At 40.6% G+C, this 22,319-nt stretch overlaps 1 protein-coding gene across 2 annotated transcripts in view; it reads right to left on the bottom strand.

Moving 5' to 3' along the window:
* Positions 1 to 22,319, bottom strand: part of LOC139162082 (transient receptor potential cation channel subfamily V member 6-like) — a 135,254-nt gene that overhangs the window by 37,444 nt on the left and 75,491 nt on the right. For both annotated transcript variants that reach the window (XM_070742106.1, XM_070742107.1), the window contains exons 2-9: positions 19,565 to 19,662; positions 18,918 to 19,040; positions 16,538 to 16,678; positions 10,460 to 10,558; positions 8,369 to 8,544; positions 7,005 to 7,151; positions 4,156 to 4,368; positions 209 to 295 (exon numbers count right to left, since the gene is read on the bottom strand). In XM_070742106.1, the coding sequence (XP_070598207.1) occupies positions 209 to 295; positions 4,156 to 4,368; positions 7,005 to 7,151; positions 8,369 to 8,544; positions 10,460 to 10,558; positions 16,538 to 16,678; positions 18,918 to 19,040; positions 19,565 to 19,662 (1,084 nt within the window). The remainder of the gene's footprint in view (positions 1 to 208; positions 296 to 4,155; positions 4,369 to 7,004; positions 7,152 to 8,368; positions 8,545 to 10,459; positions 10,559 to 16,537; positions 16,679 to 18,917; positions 19,041 to 19,564; positions 19,663 to 22,319) is intronic.

Raw genomic sequence — 22,319 nt, 5'->3', positions numbered from 1 at the left:
AAACACTGTATTACACTATAGATTAGCACTGTTCTGGGTTAGGATCTAGTGTGTGTATTGTAGCAGCCTTCATAGGTCAGAGGACTTATGAAGATCTTATGTTAAATAATATTGCTAATCCTATTATAGAATGTGTCTTCTGGTGCTCAGTTACTTTCTACCTATTATTTTCACATAAAAATTGGAGAAGGAAAAACATTGCTCTTACCTCCAAGATCAATATCACAATGGCTCCAACAACAGTGATCAACTCACCAACAAGTCTGCGATTATCTTCATCAGTAATATAAGACTCCTGAAAAGGAAAAGCAAACCCATATTGGTTAGGAGCAATATGAATTAATATTTCAAGGATCCAACTTCCTTGTTTTATGGACTTAGATCAAGATGGCAATGATGATCAATAAAAGTGGCGAGTCTGAATATATCCAAAACTGCACTCCATCATCAAGTCAGACAAACAATGTTAGTGACTAGTCATCAATTTGCCTTCTCCTTGGAGAAATGTCACACTCTGGCCATCTCCCAAAAGGATAGCGGTCAAGCACAAGACTGGCACAGTGGAATCCACCCCATGGTTAATGAAAACTGCAGGGTTATTATTTATTATTTATTTATTATTTAGATTTGTATGCCGCCCCTCTCCGCAGACTCGGGGCGGCTCACAACACAATGCAACAATTCATGACAAATCAAAATTATAGTTTAAAATATTTTTTAAAAACCATTTACTAAGCAAACATACGCACAAACATATCATGCATAAATTCTATATGCCCGGGGGAGATGTCTCAGTTCCCCCATGCCTGACGACAAAGGTGGGTTTTAAGGAGCTTACGAAAGGCAAGGAGAGTAGGGGCAGTTCTAATCTCTGGGGGGGGTTGGTTCCAGAGAGTCGGGGCCGCCACAGAGAAGGCTCTTTCCCCTGGGGCCCGCCAACTGACATTGTTTAGTTGACGGGACCCGGAGAAGGCCCACCATATTTGATTATCACCATATCACTCTAAAATTTTGAAGCAAAGGAAAAAAAGGGCAGGAAACTTAGAAACCTAAATCATGCAGGATTACTTAATAACTTGAGCTAATGTGCTTTTCAGCTGGCCATCCCACTCATAGTCAACTATCAGAATTAATACAGTTCCAAGCAAAGTGAGCCAGCTGCCTGACATTCCAATAACTTAAGAAAGTTTGACTTCCTCTCTGTTGTGTCCGTCTATCTGCCTCTCTTTCTTTAAAAAAAGAAAAAGGCTTCAACTTCCTCATACTCAGGAGATTAAATGCTAATGTTTCCTGTTATGACAATGGAAACTAAACCTTCCAGAAGTAAAATTGTGACAGATGACAACAGAAATTACTGTATTAGGTGACAGTGATATTTTAGAGAAAGAGAGAGGCCAAATTCAAGGGAGCGAAACTCTTGATGTACCAGTGAAAAAGTATGCTATGGGAAGTCAGTTATTTATTAAGAATATTAAACTATTCAACTTTAGGGGTTCTTTGTTTATCTGACTATTGAAAAAGAATTTCATGAATTTAATGTGAAGATTTGCAAGGAAAGTATTCGTGTGTTTGACTGAATTTGCTTATGGTTCTATTTAAGAACTATAGGAAGAGTGCTGTGGGAGAAATTTGCGTAAATGAATACCCACAATTTAGCACTAAATGAATTGAAACCTTGCATGCGGTTATTACATATCCACAATGTGGTTCGTGTAGACCTGTGATGGTGAACCTTTTTTCCACTGGATGCTGAAAGAGCGTTCATGTGCACTACCACGCATGCGTGAGTGCCCACACCCATAATTCAATGCCTGGGGAGAGTGAAAACAGCTTCCCCCACCCTTTGGAGGCCCTCTGAAGGCCAGAAACTGCCTGTTTCCCAACTTCTGGTGGGCACAGTAGGCTTGTGTTTCGCCCTCCCAAGGCTCCAAAGGTTTCCCTGTGGACAGGGGAGAGTAAAAATGCCCTCCCGCGTCCCCCTGATGCTCTCTGGAAGCCAAAAACCCCCTCCCAGAGCCTCTGTGTGAGCCAAAAATCAGATGGCCAGCACACACATGCACATTGGAACTGAGTTAGGGCAATGGCTCACGTGCCAGCAGATATGGCTCCGCGTGCCACCTGTGGCACCCGTGCCATAGGTTCACCATCACTAGTGTAGACAATCTCCTATTATTTGATAAACAGAGAAAATAAAGGTTGCACACATATTAGTACAGTTTATGGTTAAAAAAGCTCTCAAGCGCAACCACTGTGCCACTCTTCTTCCTCACAGGAGTATAGTCGCAGCACAAGGGTAATGGAAAACCTCCCACCATATTTCTGTACATATTTCTGCTTTGCCTAAAATGTGTTCTCTCGTTGTCAGATCATTAACTGCCACACTAACTAAAGAGCAATTTTCAGGGAGTCTTTTGAATTGTTATATTTGTCTGGAAAACCCATGAACTGAACTAACAGTGCCCACACTTTTCCCTCTAGCTACCAATTTGCCTGCTATTATTTGAGCTGATGCCAAGCTCAAGAATCCTGCTTATACTGCAGTAGGAATAAATTCCACAGGGTACTGAGAAATCCTGAATGAATGTGCACAGAACTGCTGTATAGAGCACCATCTTGTTATTATATAGGGGTCCTGTCCAAGTTGCGTTCGAAAGCTACTGGCTAGGCACAAGAATTTGTGACACAGGAACTCAGGAACTGAAGCCGATGAAGAATGAAGACAATTTAGCAAGAACTGGTTGAAGAAATCTTACTCTTCAGTGTATTAAAAATAGAATCTCTCCTATTCTTCTATTTACAGAAAGTACTTTACTACAACTATAAACCACAATACAGTAAACCAGTCCACCCACAAGACTAACTTCAAGACTAACCACACATCAGAACTAACCAACCAAAACCACTACAAAGGTGCATTACTTCTTATACTGTTCTAGCCCAACCAGGTTGAAACTTAATCACTATGATTCAGTATGACTGCTTTGTATACTCACAACCTTTTTTAAACCTTAAATGGAATATTACCTAGGATAGTACTAATCTTTGACACCCCTTCTAATATTCTGTTGGCCATACATTCATATGTTTCATTAAATTACAATATTTTACATCAGTTAGATGTTTTGTGAATCCATCAGCTACATTACAGTCTGATTCAACATAATACAGTTTTATCATTTCACTCTGCACCATTTGTTGCACATTTTGGTATTTCACCACTACGTATTTTGTTCTTGCTTTCATACTTCCTGCTTCCATAAGATGTATGCACGTCTGTGAGTCCTCGAACACAGTTATTAGTTTTTTAATGTGTTCCCCCAAAGTCTTTCAATAATTGTTCCATGCACACAATTTGAAAGCATGCTTCAGACAGAATAGTACTAATCCTCTAAACACACACAATTACGTTAAATGAACAATGCCACTACTTTTTGCCACCCAAGCCAATTGTTCTTCAGCCCTTGGTTTTAGGCCGTCGCCTAAAACACGATTTGAGTATTGCCCACAAGATCATATAATAATAATAATAATAATAATAATAATAATAATAATAATAATAATAATTTATTAGATTTGTATGCCGCCCCTCTCCGAAGACTCTGCAATGTCCTACCGGTCAATGACTACTTCAGCTTCAACCGCAATAACACAAGAGCACGCAACAGATTCAAACTTAATACGAACCGCTCCAAACTTGACTGTAAAAAATATGATTTCAACAATCGAGTTATCGAAGCGTGGAACTCATTACCGGGCTCAATAGTGTCAACCCCTAACTCCCAACACTTCTCCCTTAGACTCTCCACAATTGATCTCTCCAGGTTCCTAAGAGGCCAGTAAGGGGTGTACATAAGTGCACTGGTGTGCCTTTCGTCCCCTGTCCAATTGTCTTTCCTTTCTCTCACTTATCATATATATTTTCTTTCTTTCATATATCCTCTCCTCTAAGTTCACTTTTACCCTTATATATATTACCACATGTCTATTTTCTTCCTATGTATTTGTGTATTAGATGAATGAATGAATGAATGAATGAATGAATGAATGAATGAATGAATAAATATCTGGTTGTGCACTACCTTTGGAGGAGTTGGTCTCCTGGAATTGAACATTGTGATTTTTAAATTGTTAATAGACTCATGTTAAGGAACCTACCTGCAAAAGTTTCTGAACATAGATTGTATTGTCTCTTTCATTTGTTTTGTTGAAGCTTCGCTCTTTCAGTGGTCGGTAGACACAGCACATTGTGAAGCAAATCATGTACAGGACATAGAATAAGGCCAGAATACAAAAATATGGCCGTCCGTATTTATTCCACTTCAGGCTTACCAGCTCATTCACAGGGGTAAGGTCAAGGATTCTTCGGGCCTGGGGGATGTAAAATACCTGTGTTCAGCCTTTTTTCTTAGAAACAAATAATTCTCAAAGACAGCAAGAGCGGCCCTAAAAATGAAGGCTGATGAATTTTTAAAAGACAGCATTATTCCTGCAGAATGTGTTGAATGATCCAGTTTGTCCTTACTTGGGGAAAGAGTACTGGAGTCCTTGCTAGAAGTCTTTGATATGTAAAAATGAAACTGGATAATGCTAATTATGAAGTCTATAGAAATGAACATGCTAAGGCAGAATGTAGCTTGAAGATGTGTGAGCTCTTCAAGTAAGGGCTGAAATACATTAAAATTTCCACCAACAAAATCCAGTTCTGGGTTGGTTGGTTGCTGGTTGATAGCATCAGGGATACCTTGTCTTACGAACTTAATTGGTTCCAGGACAAGGTTCGTAAGGTGAAAAGTTCGTAAGATGAAACAATGTTTCCCATAGGAATCAATGTAAAAGCAAATAATGTGTGCAAATCCTTCAGGAAAATCCCAAACTTTAGAAGGGAGGCGAACAGAGGGCAGGGAGGAGCAGCTGAAGGGGGCGGGTGGAAAAAGCAAGGCTAGGCTAAAGGGTGAGTGGGAAGGAAGAAAGGCAAGGGGGGTGCCCCTCCCTTTTCTTTCTTCAAAAGACACCCTTTCAGTGCCTCTGCAAGCACGCTGTTCTCCTACTTTTGTTAATGCAGAGTCTTTCCCCCTCCAAGCCGCCCCTCCCCTTTCTTTCTTCAAAAAAAGAAAAAAAAAGAAACCCCTTCATCCCAGCAGCAGCGGCTTGGGTTCATAAGGTGAAAATAGTTCAGAAGAAGAGGCAAAAAAATCTTAAACACCGGTTTCGTATCTCGAAAAGTTTGTTAGAAGAGGCGTTTGTAAGATGAGGTACCACTGTATTTCCTTTGATTCTTTTAAACATAGTTTATGTTTTGTATGATCATAAGAGTGGCATTGGATAACACAAATGGTTCCTTAACACTCAGTCAATGCAAGGCAACGATAGCAATAGCAGTAACATTGAAATTTATATACCACTTCATAGTGCTCTAAGAGATAGAAGGCGGATTAATATTGAGTCAGTCAGGATCAAACTCCTGGCATTGAGCAGAGTCAGCCTGCAATAACCACTGCATTCTAACCACTGCTTCACCAGATAATTGCCTAGTGCAGTGATAGGGAACCTTTTTTCCCTTGGGTGCCGAAAGAGCATGCATGCGTGATATCACGTGAGTGCCCACACCCACTCCAACATGCATGTGTGTGCTGGGCAGACGACTTTTGGCTAGCACAGCTTCTGCCACCCCTCTTAGGTCCTCTGGAGGTCCGAAATGGACTGTTTCCCAACTTCTGGTGGGCCCGCTAGGTTCATGTTTCACCCTCCCCAGGCTCCAAAGGCTTCCCTAGAGCTGGGACGGAAGGTAAAAACGCCCTCTCCCATTCTCCTGGAGGCTTTCTGAAAGCCAAAAACGCCCTCCCAGAGCTTCTGTGCTAGCCAAAAGTCATCTGCCCAGCACACACATGCATGTTGGAGCTGAGCTAGGGCAATGGCTTGCATTCCTGCAGATATGGCTCCGCGTGCCCCCTGTGGCACCCATGCCATAGGTTCACCATCACTGGCCTAGTGTTTACTGAAACCCCTTATGGATTTTTGATCACAGAAAGCTGTTCCATTCCTTGGAAATCTTATGGTATGACAACTCATTAGTCAGAAATTCTCCAAATACCAGCCTCAGAATCTGTAACCTATTGCAGATGTTGAAGCCATCCCACACTGCCTTATGGATATATTTTGAAAAATCAGTTGTGTTGTGGTTAGCTCTGGCCCAGCTCCTGCCCCAAGGACTGTGGATGTGGGGGAGACATCCACATGCTGCAGGCCTATTTTGCCCCTGGTGGAATCTGCTGATGAAGGCTCCTCTGACCAAGAGGACATGAGTGACAGGGAGGAGGAGAGTGTGGCAGACAGCTCAGAAGGAGATCAATTATCTAGCTCCTCCTTGGATTCGGAACAAGAGTTAATGATACAGCCACGCATGCGGAGAGCGATGCATAGGCAACAACAACTGAGAGATTATTATCAAAGAAAATGAGGCCACCTGTGGTTGGGTGGGGCTGTGGTAATTAGTGAGGCTGCTATAAATAGCAGCCTGTGGGTTTGGCCATTGGAGGATTATCTGATCGTTGTGTTTCGTGCCTGCCTTGCTGACTTTGACCTTTTGTGTGATGATTTTTCTCCGCTTTGAAACTAAACCAGAGCAAAGTGTGTTTCACTTTGTGAAAGAGGAAGGACTGTGAATTGCCTCACAGCTGCAAGCTAAGTATCACAGAACTGATAAGGGACTTGTACAAATTACCAGTTTGTTTGGAGACAAGTGCTCTTTACTATACCAAAAGAGGGCTTAGGTTAAGTGAATTTTCATTATAAAAAACATTGTTTTGAATTTTCAAACGTATGTGTGTCTAAAATTTGTACCTGTGAATTTTCGGGAGGAGTCTGCCAGAGAGCCCAACAGAACAAGTTGTAGAAATCAGTTGTATTCAGAAAAGACAATCAGCTCTGACTGAATAAACCTGGCTCTCAACTAGAAAGTCCCTTTGAGAAGAAACATTCAGCAGCCCCTCCTTTCAACATAATACCTCTCTTTTTTTTGTGGTGACAATAAGTTCCAGAAGAGATTGATCATCACCCCATGAATCAATTTCTGTAAGGTCATACAAGGTAGACGTCAAAGATCCCAAAGTCCATAGGATGTGTTTTCTTCTTTGCATTAGGTAATTGAACATCTAATTTGGGAAAAGGAAAAATTTCAGTCTGGACACTTGTTGTTGAAGAGGTATTTGCTCCCACAACAAATATCTGTCATAATGCTTCTCTCTTTTAATTTACCAAAATGAAAAGCTAAAAAAAAAGCTAGAGAATATAAGAAAACCATCAATAATATGGCTTACACAGCAGGATTCAGAGATGTATTGGGGCTACCTTTGAAAAGTGTTCGGAAACTTCAGGTCATGCAGAATGCAGCTGCGAGAGCTATAATGGGCTTCCCAAATATGCCCATGTTACACCAACACTCCGCAGTCTGCACTGGTTGCCGATCAGTTTCCGGTCACAATTCAAAGTGTTGGTTATGACCTATAAAGCCCTTCATGGCACCGGACCAGATTATCTCAGGGACCGCCTTCTGCTGCACGAATCCCAGCGACCAGTTAGGTCCCACAGAGTGGGTCTTCGGGTCCCGTCAACTAAACAATGTCGCTTGGCGGGACCCAGGGGAAGAGCCTTCTCTGTGACGGCCCCAGCTCTCTGGAACCAACTCCCCCCAGAGATTAGAATTGCCCCCACCCTCCTTGCATTTCGTAAGCTTCTTAAAACCCACCTCTGCCGCCAGGCATGGGGGAACTGAGATACTCTTTCCCCCTAGGCCTTTACAATTTTATGCATGGTATGTCTGTATGTATGTTTGGTTTTATAATAAGGGTTTTTAACTCTTTTAATATTGGCTTGTTTATATGCTGTTTTTATTACTGTTGTTAGCCACCCCGAGTCTACAGAGAGGGGCGGCATACAAATCCAATCAATCAGTAAGTAAGTAAGTAAGTAAGTAAGTAAGTGAGTAAGTGAGTGAGTGAGTGAGTGAGTGAGTGAGTGAGTGAGTGAGTGAGTAAATAAGTAAATAAGTAAGTAAATAAATAAATAAATAAATAAAATAATGAAAAGAAAGAAAGAAAAGAAAGAAAGAAAGAAAGAAAGAAAGAAAGAAAGAAAGAAAGAAAGAAATGTTTCCCTATATTTAACTAGCCTGACTATTGGAAGGATTGTCTGTGTCCTGTAGTTTTTCTGCTCTGCACATTCTACTGTTCTTTAAACTGAGGGTGATATGGAAGACAATTATGTTTTTCTCTCAAATAAATGTTGTCTTTTAATATAAAATATTGTTTGCTTTTTTAATTTTGTGAAACAGCCCAGTAGAAATAAACTGTAAAGAAACCACTTTACTCACCACAGTGTTGCCCTCTACCCCAGCCAGCTTAAAAGGGGTGAGTCCCTCATAGTTGAAGACCGCATCGGGGTCCCCCAGACCCTTCTCTTTCTTGTCATAGCAAAGGAGAAGATCGTATATTTGACATGCAGATGCCTTGTTAGGCTGGAGGGTTAAGATGTGGAAGACTGAATTACCTATCAGAAATTAAGCAGAAACAGAAATTAGGGTCATCTTTGTATTTTAAGGAAAAATCGATAAATAATTGATCCCTGTTCAAACCCTTCAAACTTTTTTTTTGGCTTAACAGGAAAAGGAGTGATTTGGAACAGACTTTTACATTTTTTAAATTAAGAGATTCTAGGCCAACTTCTCAACAAAGCCAATCAAACAATAACCAGTTTGTATCATTCTGGATAACCAGTGGAGAATGTATCGTTATATTATGAAATATTTATGCAGCATCTCCCTTCAGGGACCTTTGCACAAGTGCATCTTGTGTACCAACTATGAACTTACTTGGATCGAGAGGCACACTGCGCAGTCAATCATGCCCTTGTCCCCTCACACTTAGATTATTGCAACGCACTCTACATGGGACTACCCTCGAAAAGTGCTCAGAGACGACAACTGGTCCAGAATGCAGCTGCGCAACCCATTGTGGGTGAATCTAGGTACACCCATATTGTACCAATTCTCCACAAGCTGCATTGGCTCCCTATTGGTCTCCGGGCACAATTCAAGGCATTGGCCATTATCTTTAAAGCCCTACATGGCTTAGGGACAGGTTATTTTTGAGATTGCCTTCTGCCACACAACTCCCAGCAACTGGTGAGATCCCATAGGGTTGGTCTCCTCCACAGGGTCAGCTGGTGGGCCCGTGGGGCGGGTCTTCTCTGTGACTGCCCCGGATGTCTGGAACCAGTTACCCCAAGGGGTCAGGACTGCCCCTACCTTATTGACCTTCCGAAATGCTGTTAAGACATGGCTTTTCCACCAGGTCTGGGGCCGTTGACATCACGGTTGTACTCGACGAGATACGGCCATGGAATGATATGTATGGGTTTTAAATTGTTTTAATGTTTTGGATGTTTTATTCTTCTGTCAAGCCGCCTGGAGTCCTTTGGAATTGGGCGGCATATAAATTTAATAAAATAAATGCAGAAAAGGATCTTCAAACACATTATATACAGTATTTAAATCCTTGCATGCATTCTGAAATGATAATTGCTGAACAAGGTGATTCTTTTGAGCTTGGTTCTTATAGCTAGTTTAGACCACCTGCATTTCTTCCAGCATACGCATATAACAATCTCATGCCCCCACCCACTGCAACTGACATGATGATTTTCCATGTCCAGCAAAAGTTATATGAATATTTTTTGGAGGGAGGACAAAATAATGCAGCCTGAAGCCAATCCACTCCCCCAACCTTCCTGATCCGTCTATAACTCGGTTTCATTGAGGGCCACATCAGGGTTGAACCCAGGGGCCAGGATGGGCATGGCCAGTTTGACATCATTCATATTGGGGGTGCCTGTGGTGGCCCGAGAGCTCTGCCAGCAAAAGTGGGCTCCTGAGCTCCATTTTTGGCTATGATGGTCTCCTGCAGCCCTCTAGTGTCAAAATGGAGCTCAAGGGGCCCCTGCATGGCCAAAATGAGAGACGGTTGCATGCGGCCCTCCTGAGCTCCATTTTAACTGGCAGAGGGTTACAGGAGGCTGTTGCTGTCAAAAACAGAGCCTGAGAGGGCTATGTGCCACCCTCCCAAGCTCCATTTTCACTGGCACAGACACCGCGGGCCAGTCCTTCACCATTTCCAGTGTGGCCCTGCGGACAAGATCTAAGCATCCTAGATCTGGCCTATGGGCCCTGAGTTTGACATCCCTGCTCTATAGATCAGAAAGGGGCATTGATGGGCATACAAGAAGGATCACTGTAACAGAGCTGTGCAATTGATTTGGAAGTATCTGTCTATATCTGCACTGTAATATTAATGGCAGGAGATAAGAGAAGGAGTTTGCCTTACTCAAGGGAAGAGTTGCATAAAACATCTTCTCTTCCCACATGCATGCTCTTAACATATGTGCAGAGCCCTTAAGGAAGGTGTACCTAGGGAATCCTGCACTCGAATCTTAGCGCCATTTTCGATCAGCAACTGGACAATGGCTTCACTCCCAGCACATGCTGCAAACGACAAAATGTGTTCCCCTGAGAAAGGAACAAAGGGAAAAAAAGAAGATTGTTCTTGTTCAGTGTTTAAGATTAAAATATCTATAAATAAATATATATATATATATATATATATATATATATATATATATATATATATATATATATATATATATATATACACACCGTATTTTTCGCTCTATAAGACGCACCTGCTGATAAGACGCACCTAGATTTTAGAGGAGAAAAATAGAAAAAAAATATTTTGAGCCAAAAAGGGGAGAGGAAGAGAGGAAGGAGTGAAAGAAGGGAGTGAGGGAGGGAAGAAGGGAGGAAGGAAAAGGAAAGCAAGAAATGGAGGGAGGAAAGGAAGGAAGGAAGGAAGGAAAGAAAGAAAGAAAGGGGGAAGGGACAGGAACAGAGGAAGGAAGCAAGGAAACTTATGAAAGGGGAGAGTAAGAGAGGAAGGACTGAAGGGAGGGAGGGAAGAAGGTAGGAAGGAGAAAGAAAAGAAGAAATAGAGGAAGGGAAGGTAAAAGAGAGAAAGAAAAAGAGCAAGAAAGAAAGCAAGAAAGAGAGAAAGAAAGAAAATGAAAGAGAAATAAAAATAGAGAGGGGGAATGAAAGAAATGGAATGAGGGAAGGAAGGAGAGAAAGAAAGCAAGAGAAAGAAAAAAGAATGAAAGAGCAAGAGAGCAAGAGAGCAAAAGAAAGAAGGAAAGAAAGAAAGAAAGAAAGAAAGAAAGAAAGAAAGGCAACTTCAAAGAAAGGCTCACTGAGCATCTCTCACTCTCTCTCTCTTTCTATCCCTCTTTCTTTCTTTCTCTTCCTTTCTCTCTCTCCTCTTTCTTTATCTCCTCTCTCTCCCTCCCTCTCTCTTTCTCTCCCCCCTCTCTCCCCCTTTCCCTCTCTCTTTCTCTCTCTCTCTTGCTATCTCTCCCCCCTCTCCCTCTCTCTCTCTCCCTCTCTTGCTATCTCTCCCCCCTCTCCCACTCTCTTTCTCCCTCTCCCTCTTTCTCTCTCCCCCCCTCTCTCTTTCTCTCTCTCTCCCCCTCTTTCTCTCTCTTCTTCTCACTTTCTCTCTCTTGTTTCCTTTCTGTCTGGGCAGATGGCTGCCTTCTGCCTTGGGGCGCGATTCGCCCCCTCTCCTCCGCCGCCGCCGCCTTCTGCCTTGGGGCGCGATCCGCCCCCTCTCCTCCTCCGCCGCTTCCTGCCTTGGGCGAGCAATCCCGGAGTCCGGGACTGTGTGGCTTTGCGCCATGAAGAGGAAACGGCTCCGGCAGCAGGGAAAAGTCGGCCGTTTTCTCTTCATGGCGTAAAGCCACCCTGTCCCGGACTCCCGGATTGCTCACCCAAGGCAGGGGGCGGCGGAGGAGGAGAGGGGGCGAATCGCGCCCCAAGGCAGAAGACGGCGGCGGAGGAGGAGAGGGGGCGAATCGCGCCCCAAGGCAGAAGGCAGCGACGTTGGAGAGGGGGCAGATTGCGCCCCAAGGCAGGAGGAGGCAGCGGAGGAGAGGAGGCAGATCGCGCCCCAACGCAGGAGATGGCAGAGGAGGCGGATCGGGCGGGCAATAGGGCAGCGTGGAGAAGCCAGGCACCGTGGGGAGGCAGGGGCGGCCGCGGCTCCCTTTACTCCTATTGCCACACCTCCCCGCCCCCGCCCACCTCCCCGCGGGCTGGCAGGGGGATGGGGAGCACGCGCCCGTGGAAAAGGGCGCTCGGGTGTATTTGGGGGTGCACGCCTGCTCACGGGCGTAGCTTACGGGGAACGGCGGGCCAGGCAGCAGCTAGCCAGCCAGCCGGCGGGATGGCGCTTCCGAATTCGCAGCCTCCCCCCCCTCCCTGCCTGCATCTTCGCTCCATAAGACGAGGCTGATTTTTCATCCTACTTTGGGAGGAAAAAAACTGCGTCTTATGGAGCGAAAAATACGGTATATATATACATACATATCCAAGATGAAAATAGTATGAACATATACATATAAACCTTATTGTTCTGCCGGCGTGTTTCAACCGCCCGTAATTACAGGGTAATTAGTCCAGGAAGACACACACCACACGATAAAAGGAAAACCCCAAAAGTTTTTATAAACAGAAAAACAGAAACAGCTCCTTTTTTAAATGTCAAAGGGATTTTCTGGTACACACAAGGCACAGGTTAAATGCAATCCAATTGCTCACCCAATAACTGGGAAATAGAGTCCAATTCTAAAGTCCAGAGAGTCCACACACAATCCTGAACAGCACAAAAACCACGATCTTGACGAAACAATGAATCAGACAAACTGCCATGAGGCTAAAACACCAGGTTGCACTTTTATCTGTAGCACTAATTACAGCAGCCCCACCCAACCACAGGTGGCCTCATTTTCTCTTGTAATAATCCTTCAGTTGTTGTCTCCTATGCATCACTCTATGCATGCGTGGATGTGTCATTAATTCTTGTTCAGAATCCAAGGATGATACAGATGATTGATCTCCTCCTGGGCTGTCTGCCACACTCCCCTCTTCCCTGTCACTCACGCTTCCTTGGTCAGAGGAGGCTTCGTCGGCAGATTCCATTGGGAGCAAAACAGGCCTGCGGTATGTGGATGTTTCCCCCACCTCCACCTCCACATTCCTTGGGGCAGGAGCCGGGCCAGAGCTAACCACAACACCTTATGTACACATACTGTATATATGCCCTACATATACATATATTATGATAACATGTGTATTTTTCCTTACCACTGTACCGGTATCTTTTTATTATTATACCACTTAGTTGAGAAAGATTCCCTTTACTCTAGTCTCCACTGTCATTAAACTAATCCAAATAACTTCTGAGAATCCACATTTCCCAACAGAATTGTGGAGGCATAGGATGGCAGAATCTGGAGATATCCGCCTTCTATTCACACTCTCATTCTGGAGTGTTACAATTTACTCACAGTGAAGATTAATGAGGAGTCATTACCAAAATGCTTGAAAATTGATCTATTAAGCATAGCTTAATTATGGTCTGAAACAGGTAATCAGAGGCCTCCCTAAGCATAGCATGGCCAATCTTCAGCTCCACTGCAGCCAAGTGGGAAATCTGGATTTCTGTTGGCTGGGTATTTAGTTGCTGCTTTAAAAAAAAAAGAGTCTCTATATCAAAATACCAGAGGAAACCAGAGGTGGAACAGCTTGCTAATAGCTAAAAGAGATCCATTTATCTGAATTGTAGAGGAATTCAACTGAAGAACATGATGTCCTTAGGGAAAGTAAGAGGTAATGGCACATGGACACACAACTTAATGTTAGGTCAACTTACATCTGATTACACTTGTAGTTCTTGTTCTATGGACTTAAACAAACGTGTGTGTATGTATGTAAGTATGTCTTCATAGATTTTCACGGGTATAGAGATGTATTTGGTGTTTTCGGGGTTCTTCCCGTGTATCAAGAGTGTTTTTGCGACGTTTCACTGATCACACTCATCATTTTCAGGCGTGTCCTGGACTTTGCACTTTTTTGAACGAAGTATATATGTATGTGTTTGTGTGTATGTGTGCGTGTGTACATACGTGTAACATATTTTTGCTGATAATGAAAATGAAGGGAGACTAGTATAGAACTGTTTCAAGCTATTTAGCTAGCCATACCTTCAATAGATTTTTAAAATCATATTTTCTCTCAAAATAAATAACTTTTAAAACATCCTTTGAAAAAAAGAAGATTTATCCTGTTTCCTTCTAAACAAGACATCCCCTGATAATAAGCCCAATCAGGGTTTTGAGTGCCTGGCAATAAGGCCAAGTGCTTATTTCAGGGTTCAAAAAATATATAAGACAGGACTTATGTTTGGGAAAACACGATAGGTAGCATGAAAGGTGCTATTCTTGTTCACATAGCAGATCAGATTAATTCTTGATGAGAATTCCTCCTTGTTTGTACCACGTTCAAACCAATGTGCCTTCCTCTAAATAGGCTAGGAGTTGGTAGCAGGATTGTGAATTCTCCATTAAGAGCTCTTCAGCATGCTTCCCTTTTCTTAACTATAGCTCCTTGAGCAAAGCTAACAAAAGCCATTTCAGAAACGGGTGCCGATGCTTCCCTAGTCCTGACTAACTCTTACCTCAATCATGAATTCATTATGACATCTTTCCTTTAATCTCTTCAGTGGGAACAGAATAGTATCAGCCTACTTGAAACAAGCATTGCAAAAACTATTGAAATAATGCAGTTTGTCAGCTGTCTCCAAATAGATTGTTTTCAAAAATAGGCAGTGATTGTAAAATTATAGAGTACTATGAGAAGAAAAGATACTACAAACTTCTACAAGGTTTAGGCTACATCAATAAAAATAGAAATATCCATGCTAAAGTTAAAACTAATTAGTTACTTAAATATTAGATTTGTTATACATTGTTTTATTATTGTTGTGAGCCGCCCCGAGTCTACAGAGGGGGGCAGCATACAAATCTAATAAATAAATAAATATACAAATCTAATAAATAAAACAGCCATTAGGATTATAACAATAAACAATACATCCCATAGAAACAAAAACAACAAGAACCAAAAATAAAACAAGAGTAAAGCTTTTAGTCGCACAAATATCTCTAGGCATAAAAAAAAATTCTGAATCTCACTGTTACTATTGTTTCAAATGTTAAGACAATTCTTAGTATTGATCTGGGCAGTTAGATGCAAATAGGCAGCTGATGCAATTAATTAAGTGGGAATGAAAAAATATTCTTAGATTCTTTTTTTCTACAAAGCTATTTTGAAAAGGCTACCACAACAGTTTTGTCCTTCTTTATATCTGATCTCTTTTGGTTGGTTGTTGACTTCTTGCTCCTCAACTGAGGACTGAGTTCTGAAAAGGAGGAGATAAAAATGCTGCCCATCCCAGATCAGGTGTCATAGATCGAATCCTTATTATTATTATAGCACTGAACAATTTTCCATTTATCTTTGCCCCTCAAACCAATCCTCCTGACCCACCAGTTGCAAGTTAAGCATGTAGACTTTTAGTTTACAGAGGGATGATAGTCGAGAGGACTGCTAGGTTTCTGAGGAGAGCACCTTCCGTCTCAGAAAGAGATGGGTGCAGGCAGGGGTGGGCTACTGCCTGAACGGGGGGGGGGGGGATGACACAGTGGAGTAGCGAAAATGGAGCTCCACCCCAGAACACCCAAATTGCACTGAAAGAGGTTGAAAGAAAATGCAGGCCATCCTACATAAGCCACGCCCATGGCGTGGTAGTAAACATTTTGGTAGCCCTTCACTGGGTGCCAGGGGTGGGGTTCCACTTACCTTCGCCACCAGTTTGCATCACGATGTTTCTCGCACATGTTTCTCGCTCAAATCGCATGCACACACATGTCCCCTCATACGAATTTACTTCCTGCATGCTCAGAAGGTGGTTTCATCCCAAAAGACAGCTGAGGAGCTGATCAGCTGTCCTTCAGGTGAAGAAATAAAGGTCAGTATTAACCCTGGGGCAGGCAGGAGGGCTTTTTTTCAAAGCACAGCACTAGGAGAAGACATTCTCCTAGTGCCCCCACCCTCCTTGCCTTAAAAACCCACCTCTGTTGTCAGGCATGGGGGAATTGAAATATTCCCTTCCCCTAGGCTTATAAAATTTATGTATGGTATGACTGTATGTATGACTGATCTCTTAAATTGGGGTTTTTAGTTTTTTAATATTAGATTTGTTTACGTTGTCTTTTTATTGCTGTTAGTCGCCCTGAGTCTGCGGAGATGGGTGGCATACAAATCTAATAAAGACAAATACAAATTCAAACACTGAAAAAGTTGCTGGGGAAAAAAAAAAAAGATGGCGGCACGCATGGACCGGCACAGACAGAACCAGATCTGTGACATCATTTTCACATCACCAGCAGTTTGCTAATGGTTCAGGCGATCTGGTCCGAACCAGGAGGAAACCACTGCTGGGTTGGTGCAAGGGACAAAACATTCCTCCTTACCACAGTGTTTCCTCTACATATGCAAATTGAAGATTATTCAAACAGAAGTTGTTTGACATACCAAAATAGAAGAGACTGTCACTTCTTCTCCTGAAAACATATCCAGTAGCACGAGGTCCATTTACGTCTGCTCCCTTCTCAAGCAAAGCTTTCACCAGGCCTAGGTTTTTGTTTACCACAGCTATATGAAGTGCTGTCTCCCCTATAATACACAACATTAATTTAAAAAAAGAAAAAAAAGAAAATCCTTGTAGCATCTTGAAACTCCACATCTGGGCATTTGTGTGTGGACAGGTATATGTATGTATATGTATACATAAGCATGCATAGTCATGCATTTACATGAACTATTTCATCAGATTATCATGGCCTCTGGCTCCAGATAGTCATGAAAGGTTATCATCAGTCTTTTTCAACTCAGATTTTTTGAACTGAATCACTGTTTGGATTAAGAAGAGCTATTAGCCACTGATCTTAACTAATAATAGAGCTCAGTTTTTCTTATGAAAATTGAATTCCTGAGCAGACTTTTCCTGTCTGTTTTATTAAATCTATACCCCCCCTCCCTACATACAAACCCCTAAAAAAAGCTGGCACCTACAAAAAAAAAAATCTCTGCAACAAGAAGTAGTAGGCTTACACCAAGGTAAATATTGGCTGGCTGAATGTGCAAAGTAAAGAGTAGGGCTGAAATAATTGCCTGCACTCTAGCCAAAACATTGGGTTCTGGACCATAGAAAATTTAGTTTGGTCCATCATGAATACAGGGACTGTACTCTCCTTTAATTCAGATTGCGCTATCTACTTCTTAGTAGCTTCCTCTTAGGGATCACAACACAAAGAGGACGCCTATATTCCGTGAAGCAAAAAGTTATGATAATGCTGTTAAATCTTAAGATAGTGTAAGGGACAGAAACTGTTTTTTTCCTCTGGAAACCATGATCAGCCTCCTTGAGAGCTCATTATATGATCGATGTAGCTTATGGATTAGTATCTCATGAACAACATAAACACATATTTTAAATCACTTATAGTTTATATCAGCCTCATGCATTTTCAAAGAAGTTCATCAGGGTTAAATGCAGAAGGGAATTGAATTTGATTCAGTGTTAGTTTGGAGGGTGGATTTAATTATTAATGCAATTGCAAAGTTAATTGCCGTTAAAAATGAATACCCAGGTTCTCATTCAAGAGTTTTAATGTTTAATGTGCTGCTTAATATTCCATCTTGAATTTCTTAGAAGATATTTCTCAGGGGTCTAGTATGAGGCAGTGGCAAAATGGCTGAACTGCGAGGTTCTTGATACAGATCTTACCACAAGCTCCCTACATGAGAATATTAATCCATTTTGAATATTTAATGCCTTACGTCCATTTATATTATGATATCAGCAGTTATGCTTTTTATTCCTTTCAGTAATAATCTCTGAGATGGAATTAGTCTTCTTCTGTTTATTTTTACCCTGGGGATTCTTAGCATTTTCATCAAATTTGCAAGAAAATGTATTTCCACTAGAATCACAAATATTTCCTCCAGACCTGAAAATTCTGTCAGTATGAAACTTAGATTGCAATCAGTTACAATGAGCCACTTTGTTGTCCATTCACATAATTTAATTTATTCAATTCCTTTTTGTTCCTATTTGGTATTGGTATTTAGTATTTGGTGTCATTTAAAAATTTGAGTACTTCATTGTTGATGTCATATTTCAAATTGTTTATGGATCAAGTAAAACATTATTTATTATTTTTTAATTTTTTTATTATTTAGATTTGTATGCCACCCCTCTCCGCAGACTCGGGGAGGCTCACAACAAAACATTAGCTTACCATGCACCTATCAGGTTCTCAAATATGATCTTACTTCATATTTCACAGTTAATATGGCAAGTTATTAGCCAAATTATATGTTTAAAATCAATATCCTGAAACATATCCAACATTTTACTGTTTCTCGGCAGTAGAGAGAAATTGGACTGAAATGGTTATATTCTCACAGTCTGTTGTAGAATAAATGGTTGTCTGGGATTAATCTATAGTGACTCTTTTTAACTGATACACCATTCGTATGCTAAATAAAATATGCATCGAAGTGCATTGTTCTCATCGGAAAATTAGCTTCCATACGGTAACCCTACTGGAAAGGTCCACCATGCCCCATTATCATCTGAAGACTTGGAAATGGGCCTGACTGGTAATTGCAGAAAAATTATGGAACATCTTGCCATTACCCTATTTAACTTATTATCTCTTTTTCTTTAGCCAGGTATCATGAAAAGACCCATTTCAATAGCGTTTCCATAAATATATTCTGGGATTATTTTTTCCCCCCTCTGATTGTGAGCCAGAAGGTGACTAATTATGTTTACAATAACTGATGCTTTCTTCATTGATATTTTATTCAAAGCATGAGACATAAATCCAATAATCATAATAATTACCAGCATACAGCTCAGAGGTCACAGGTTCATTCACAAGTTCTGGAGCTGCATTGATCAAGAGCTGAGCAGCTTCTAAGTTATTGTGCAAGGCAGCTACATGAAGAGCTGTCTCCCCAACAGCACCTACAAAGAGTGTGAAAGAAAAAGAAGCTGTGATGACATTGCAATGATCTAGGGATGGTCCCTCTAGAGCAGTGTTTCCCAACCTTGGCAACTTGAAGATATTGGACTTCAACTCCCAGAATTCCCCAGCCAGGCTGGGGAATTCTGGGAGTTGAAGTCCAAATATCTTCAAGTTGCCAAGGTTGGGAAACACTGCTCTAGACATAGCCACATCTATGGCAATTGTGTGTATAGGTCACAACAGACAGAATGCTGAATATTCCTGGGATCTCTTGTATGTGGTCTCTCTTCTGACAGATGATAAATAAGATGGGCCATGCAATGTGCCTTATGGATTCATGATGGGATTTTTTTCCCCCACAAGGAAATTCAAGGCATTTAGGCATCCTTGCTCCTTTCAGGATCTGGAGCTGTCCTTGCATATGTCAATCAACTACATTTCAACTACCACCTCTTTCTTGCTCCTCAAATGGTGCTTTCTCTTAATAAGTAATAGGGCCATGATAAATAGGTTGGACCACTACCTCGTTCATGAAGGTCACAGGAATGGCTCACTATCAGCTTCTGGATGGCTGAGATATTATTTTCTTTTGCAGCCAGGAGGAGTGGAGATTCCCAGATCCTGTAGCAAGAAAGAACAAAAGGTAACCAGTTCGGAATATTATATATTATAACTCACATAGAAATATATTTTCATCTCTCTTGTCATTATCATTGTCGTCATCATCATCATCATCATCATCATCATCATCTCTTGACTTTCTAAACTAGGAAAATTATTATCTTTAATCTTAAGGCAATGAAAAAAGTTCCAAAAAACAAAAGTAGATATCATCTATAACAAGTTATCTCCAATCAAAGCCCTGCCATTTTTATTATGCCTTTTATTAAAGAGGGCAATATTAGTTTGCCCATAACACCCATAGACCAGTATGTCAATATAGGCCACTCATTTGGAAAAAGAAAGAATTTATCCCAGAAGGTCTATTCCATGTTGCCTGCTTTTTAATTTAGATTTTCTAAGTTTAAAGGGGGCAGTGTTATTTTAGAATAGTTATTTCTGAAATTTGTATTGTTCTTTTTCTTTTTACAGGATATCGGAGTACAAAGACTTAGTTACTAATTGGGTAATAACACCATGGAATGCCTTCAGGAATGAATTTTTTTAAAAAAATTCTTTTTAATTTACTGTTTTTATTTTTCTTCACACAGCTCCACAGGGATTTTTTCAAAAGCAACAAATCAGCCACAAACTAGCAAATGCAAAATGTCAATGTAACTCAACTCAAAATTAATGAAAGTTGAAGCAATACAGCCAGCTACATATCACAGATACATTTCAAACCTATGCCAATAGATACATTATCTGAAACTTCTCTGATGCTTCATTTTACAACACAACTCTAATTGTACTTTACTTTCTTTTATTTTCTCAGAAGGTTGGTGTTTAGTTAGTCTCAGTTACAATAATGATAAAGAGTTGTCTATCCGTAGATTTTGGGTAACTCAGTCATAGAGCAAACTTTAAGTATGCGATAGTTATTTAATAAGATGCATATCCTAAGAAAAAGAAACATCAGCATTTACATTTTGGTTCAAATCTACAGTACATGTTGAGCTAAAGAAAATGAATATTGCATCGAGTACTAACGTCCAGATTTAGTGCAAATCCTGAATATATATTTATGTGCACACTTTAAGTTTAAACTTTAAAAAATGACATGGAACCTATTTAAGCTCATCATTAATTTTAAAAATAAGTGTAGATGGTTGAGGCATTCTCAATTGCTGATTTATATCTGTCAAGGAAAAAATACTCTCAGTTTTAAAAACTTAATTTGTGTTTACATCTAAAGTGTTGAAATCCATGAGCATTTTTGCTTGTCTTATTGTACAGAAATGTTATCTATATTACAGTTGTTATTCACTTTTTACTTTAGGAAATTTGAGTTTAGCATTATTTATTTCATTACAGCCATTCCATTACAAGCTACAGAAATAGCATTTCATACATATGTAAAACTAATAGCTGGATACCCATGCTTCACTATGAAACTATGTATGTGATTGGGCTTGATACATTGACACTTAAAGCTTGAAAATGTATGTAAAATGTGTAACCCCTTAGCATCAGAGCATGTTAATATAAAGCAACTGGCAGTTGGAACAGAGTTCTTTTCAGGTGGGAAGTGGAAGTAGAATGTCTAACATCTTAGCATCAGAGCATGTTAATATAATACTGTATAAGAAATACTAATGATCTGAGAGTCGTTTCAAAAAATCCTTTCTTAGTGAGCACCTTGAAGCCAAGAGGAACATACAAGTTTGTAAGCTTTACAGTTCTGGAGATTTTGTGATGAGTCAGTAATATTTGGCTTTTATACGCCCTGAGTCTTTGGAGAAGAGCATACAAATCTGATAAGGAATATAACTATAATAATAATAATAATAATAATAATAATAATAATAATAATAATAATAATAATAATATAGATAGATAGATAGATAGATAGATAGATAGATAGATAGATAGATAGATAGATAGATAGATAGATATTGGAAGCAGAATTATGCTTGAGTTCTCCCTTTTATTCTAAGCCTTCAGTAAATATTTAAAACCTGAAATCTACCAGTTGTATTAAGCTTCTCTTAATTCTATCTCTACTAACTGTAATAGATCTTACCTTGCTAAAAATTAAACATATTTCTTAGCCGATGAATGCACCTCCAAGAGTTGACTTATAGAATTTATAAAGGTTTCAGCTAGCTTACCAGCAGGAGATCAATTTAGCAATTTCCCAATAACAGATGCAGCATAAATAGATCATATTTCTGTATAAAAGAAGCAATGCATGTTCTACTGAGTCAGTGTTCCTCTTTTTATAAGATCAAAGGTGCTGCTTATATGCAATTTTCTAGTGTATACCAACTAACATTGCTGAAAGCAAAACATTAAATCTGGTCAAAGCTAAAACTCTTCACTACTTTAGCATCATCATGATACAGAATGCATAAGCAGCTGGGCAGAAATTACTATTAACACCCAGAAAGGGAAAATATTTTGGGGTGGCATTCAGAATAAGATCCAAATTTGTTTTTTAATTGGGTTGGTAACATTATTGTGAAGAACCCATTGATTCTGAAGAAAACTCATAAAAGGTTTCTCTCCAATCTTTCCCAAAAAGAGCTGAGGTGGTGCAGTGATTATAGTGTAGTACTGCAGGCTACTTCAGGTGACCGCTAGCTGCAGTTCAAATCTCATCAGCTCAAGGTTGACTC

Source organism: Erythrolamprus reginae, chromosome 2 (assembly GCF_031021105.1).
Source record: "Erythrolamprus reginae isolate rEryReg1 chromosome 2, rEryReg1.hap1, whole genome shotgun sequence".
Classification (NCBI taxonomy): domain Eukaryota; kingdom Metazoa; phylum Chordata; class Lepidosauria; order Squamata; family Dipsadidae; genus Erythrolamprus; species Erythrolamprus reginae.
The sequence above is the reverse complement of the archived record's forward strand: the minus strand, read 5'-3'. Positions and strand labels throughout refer to the sequence as shown.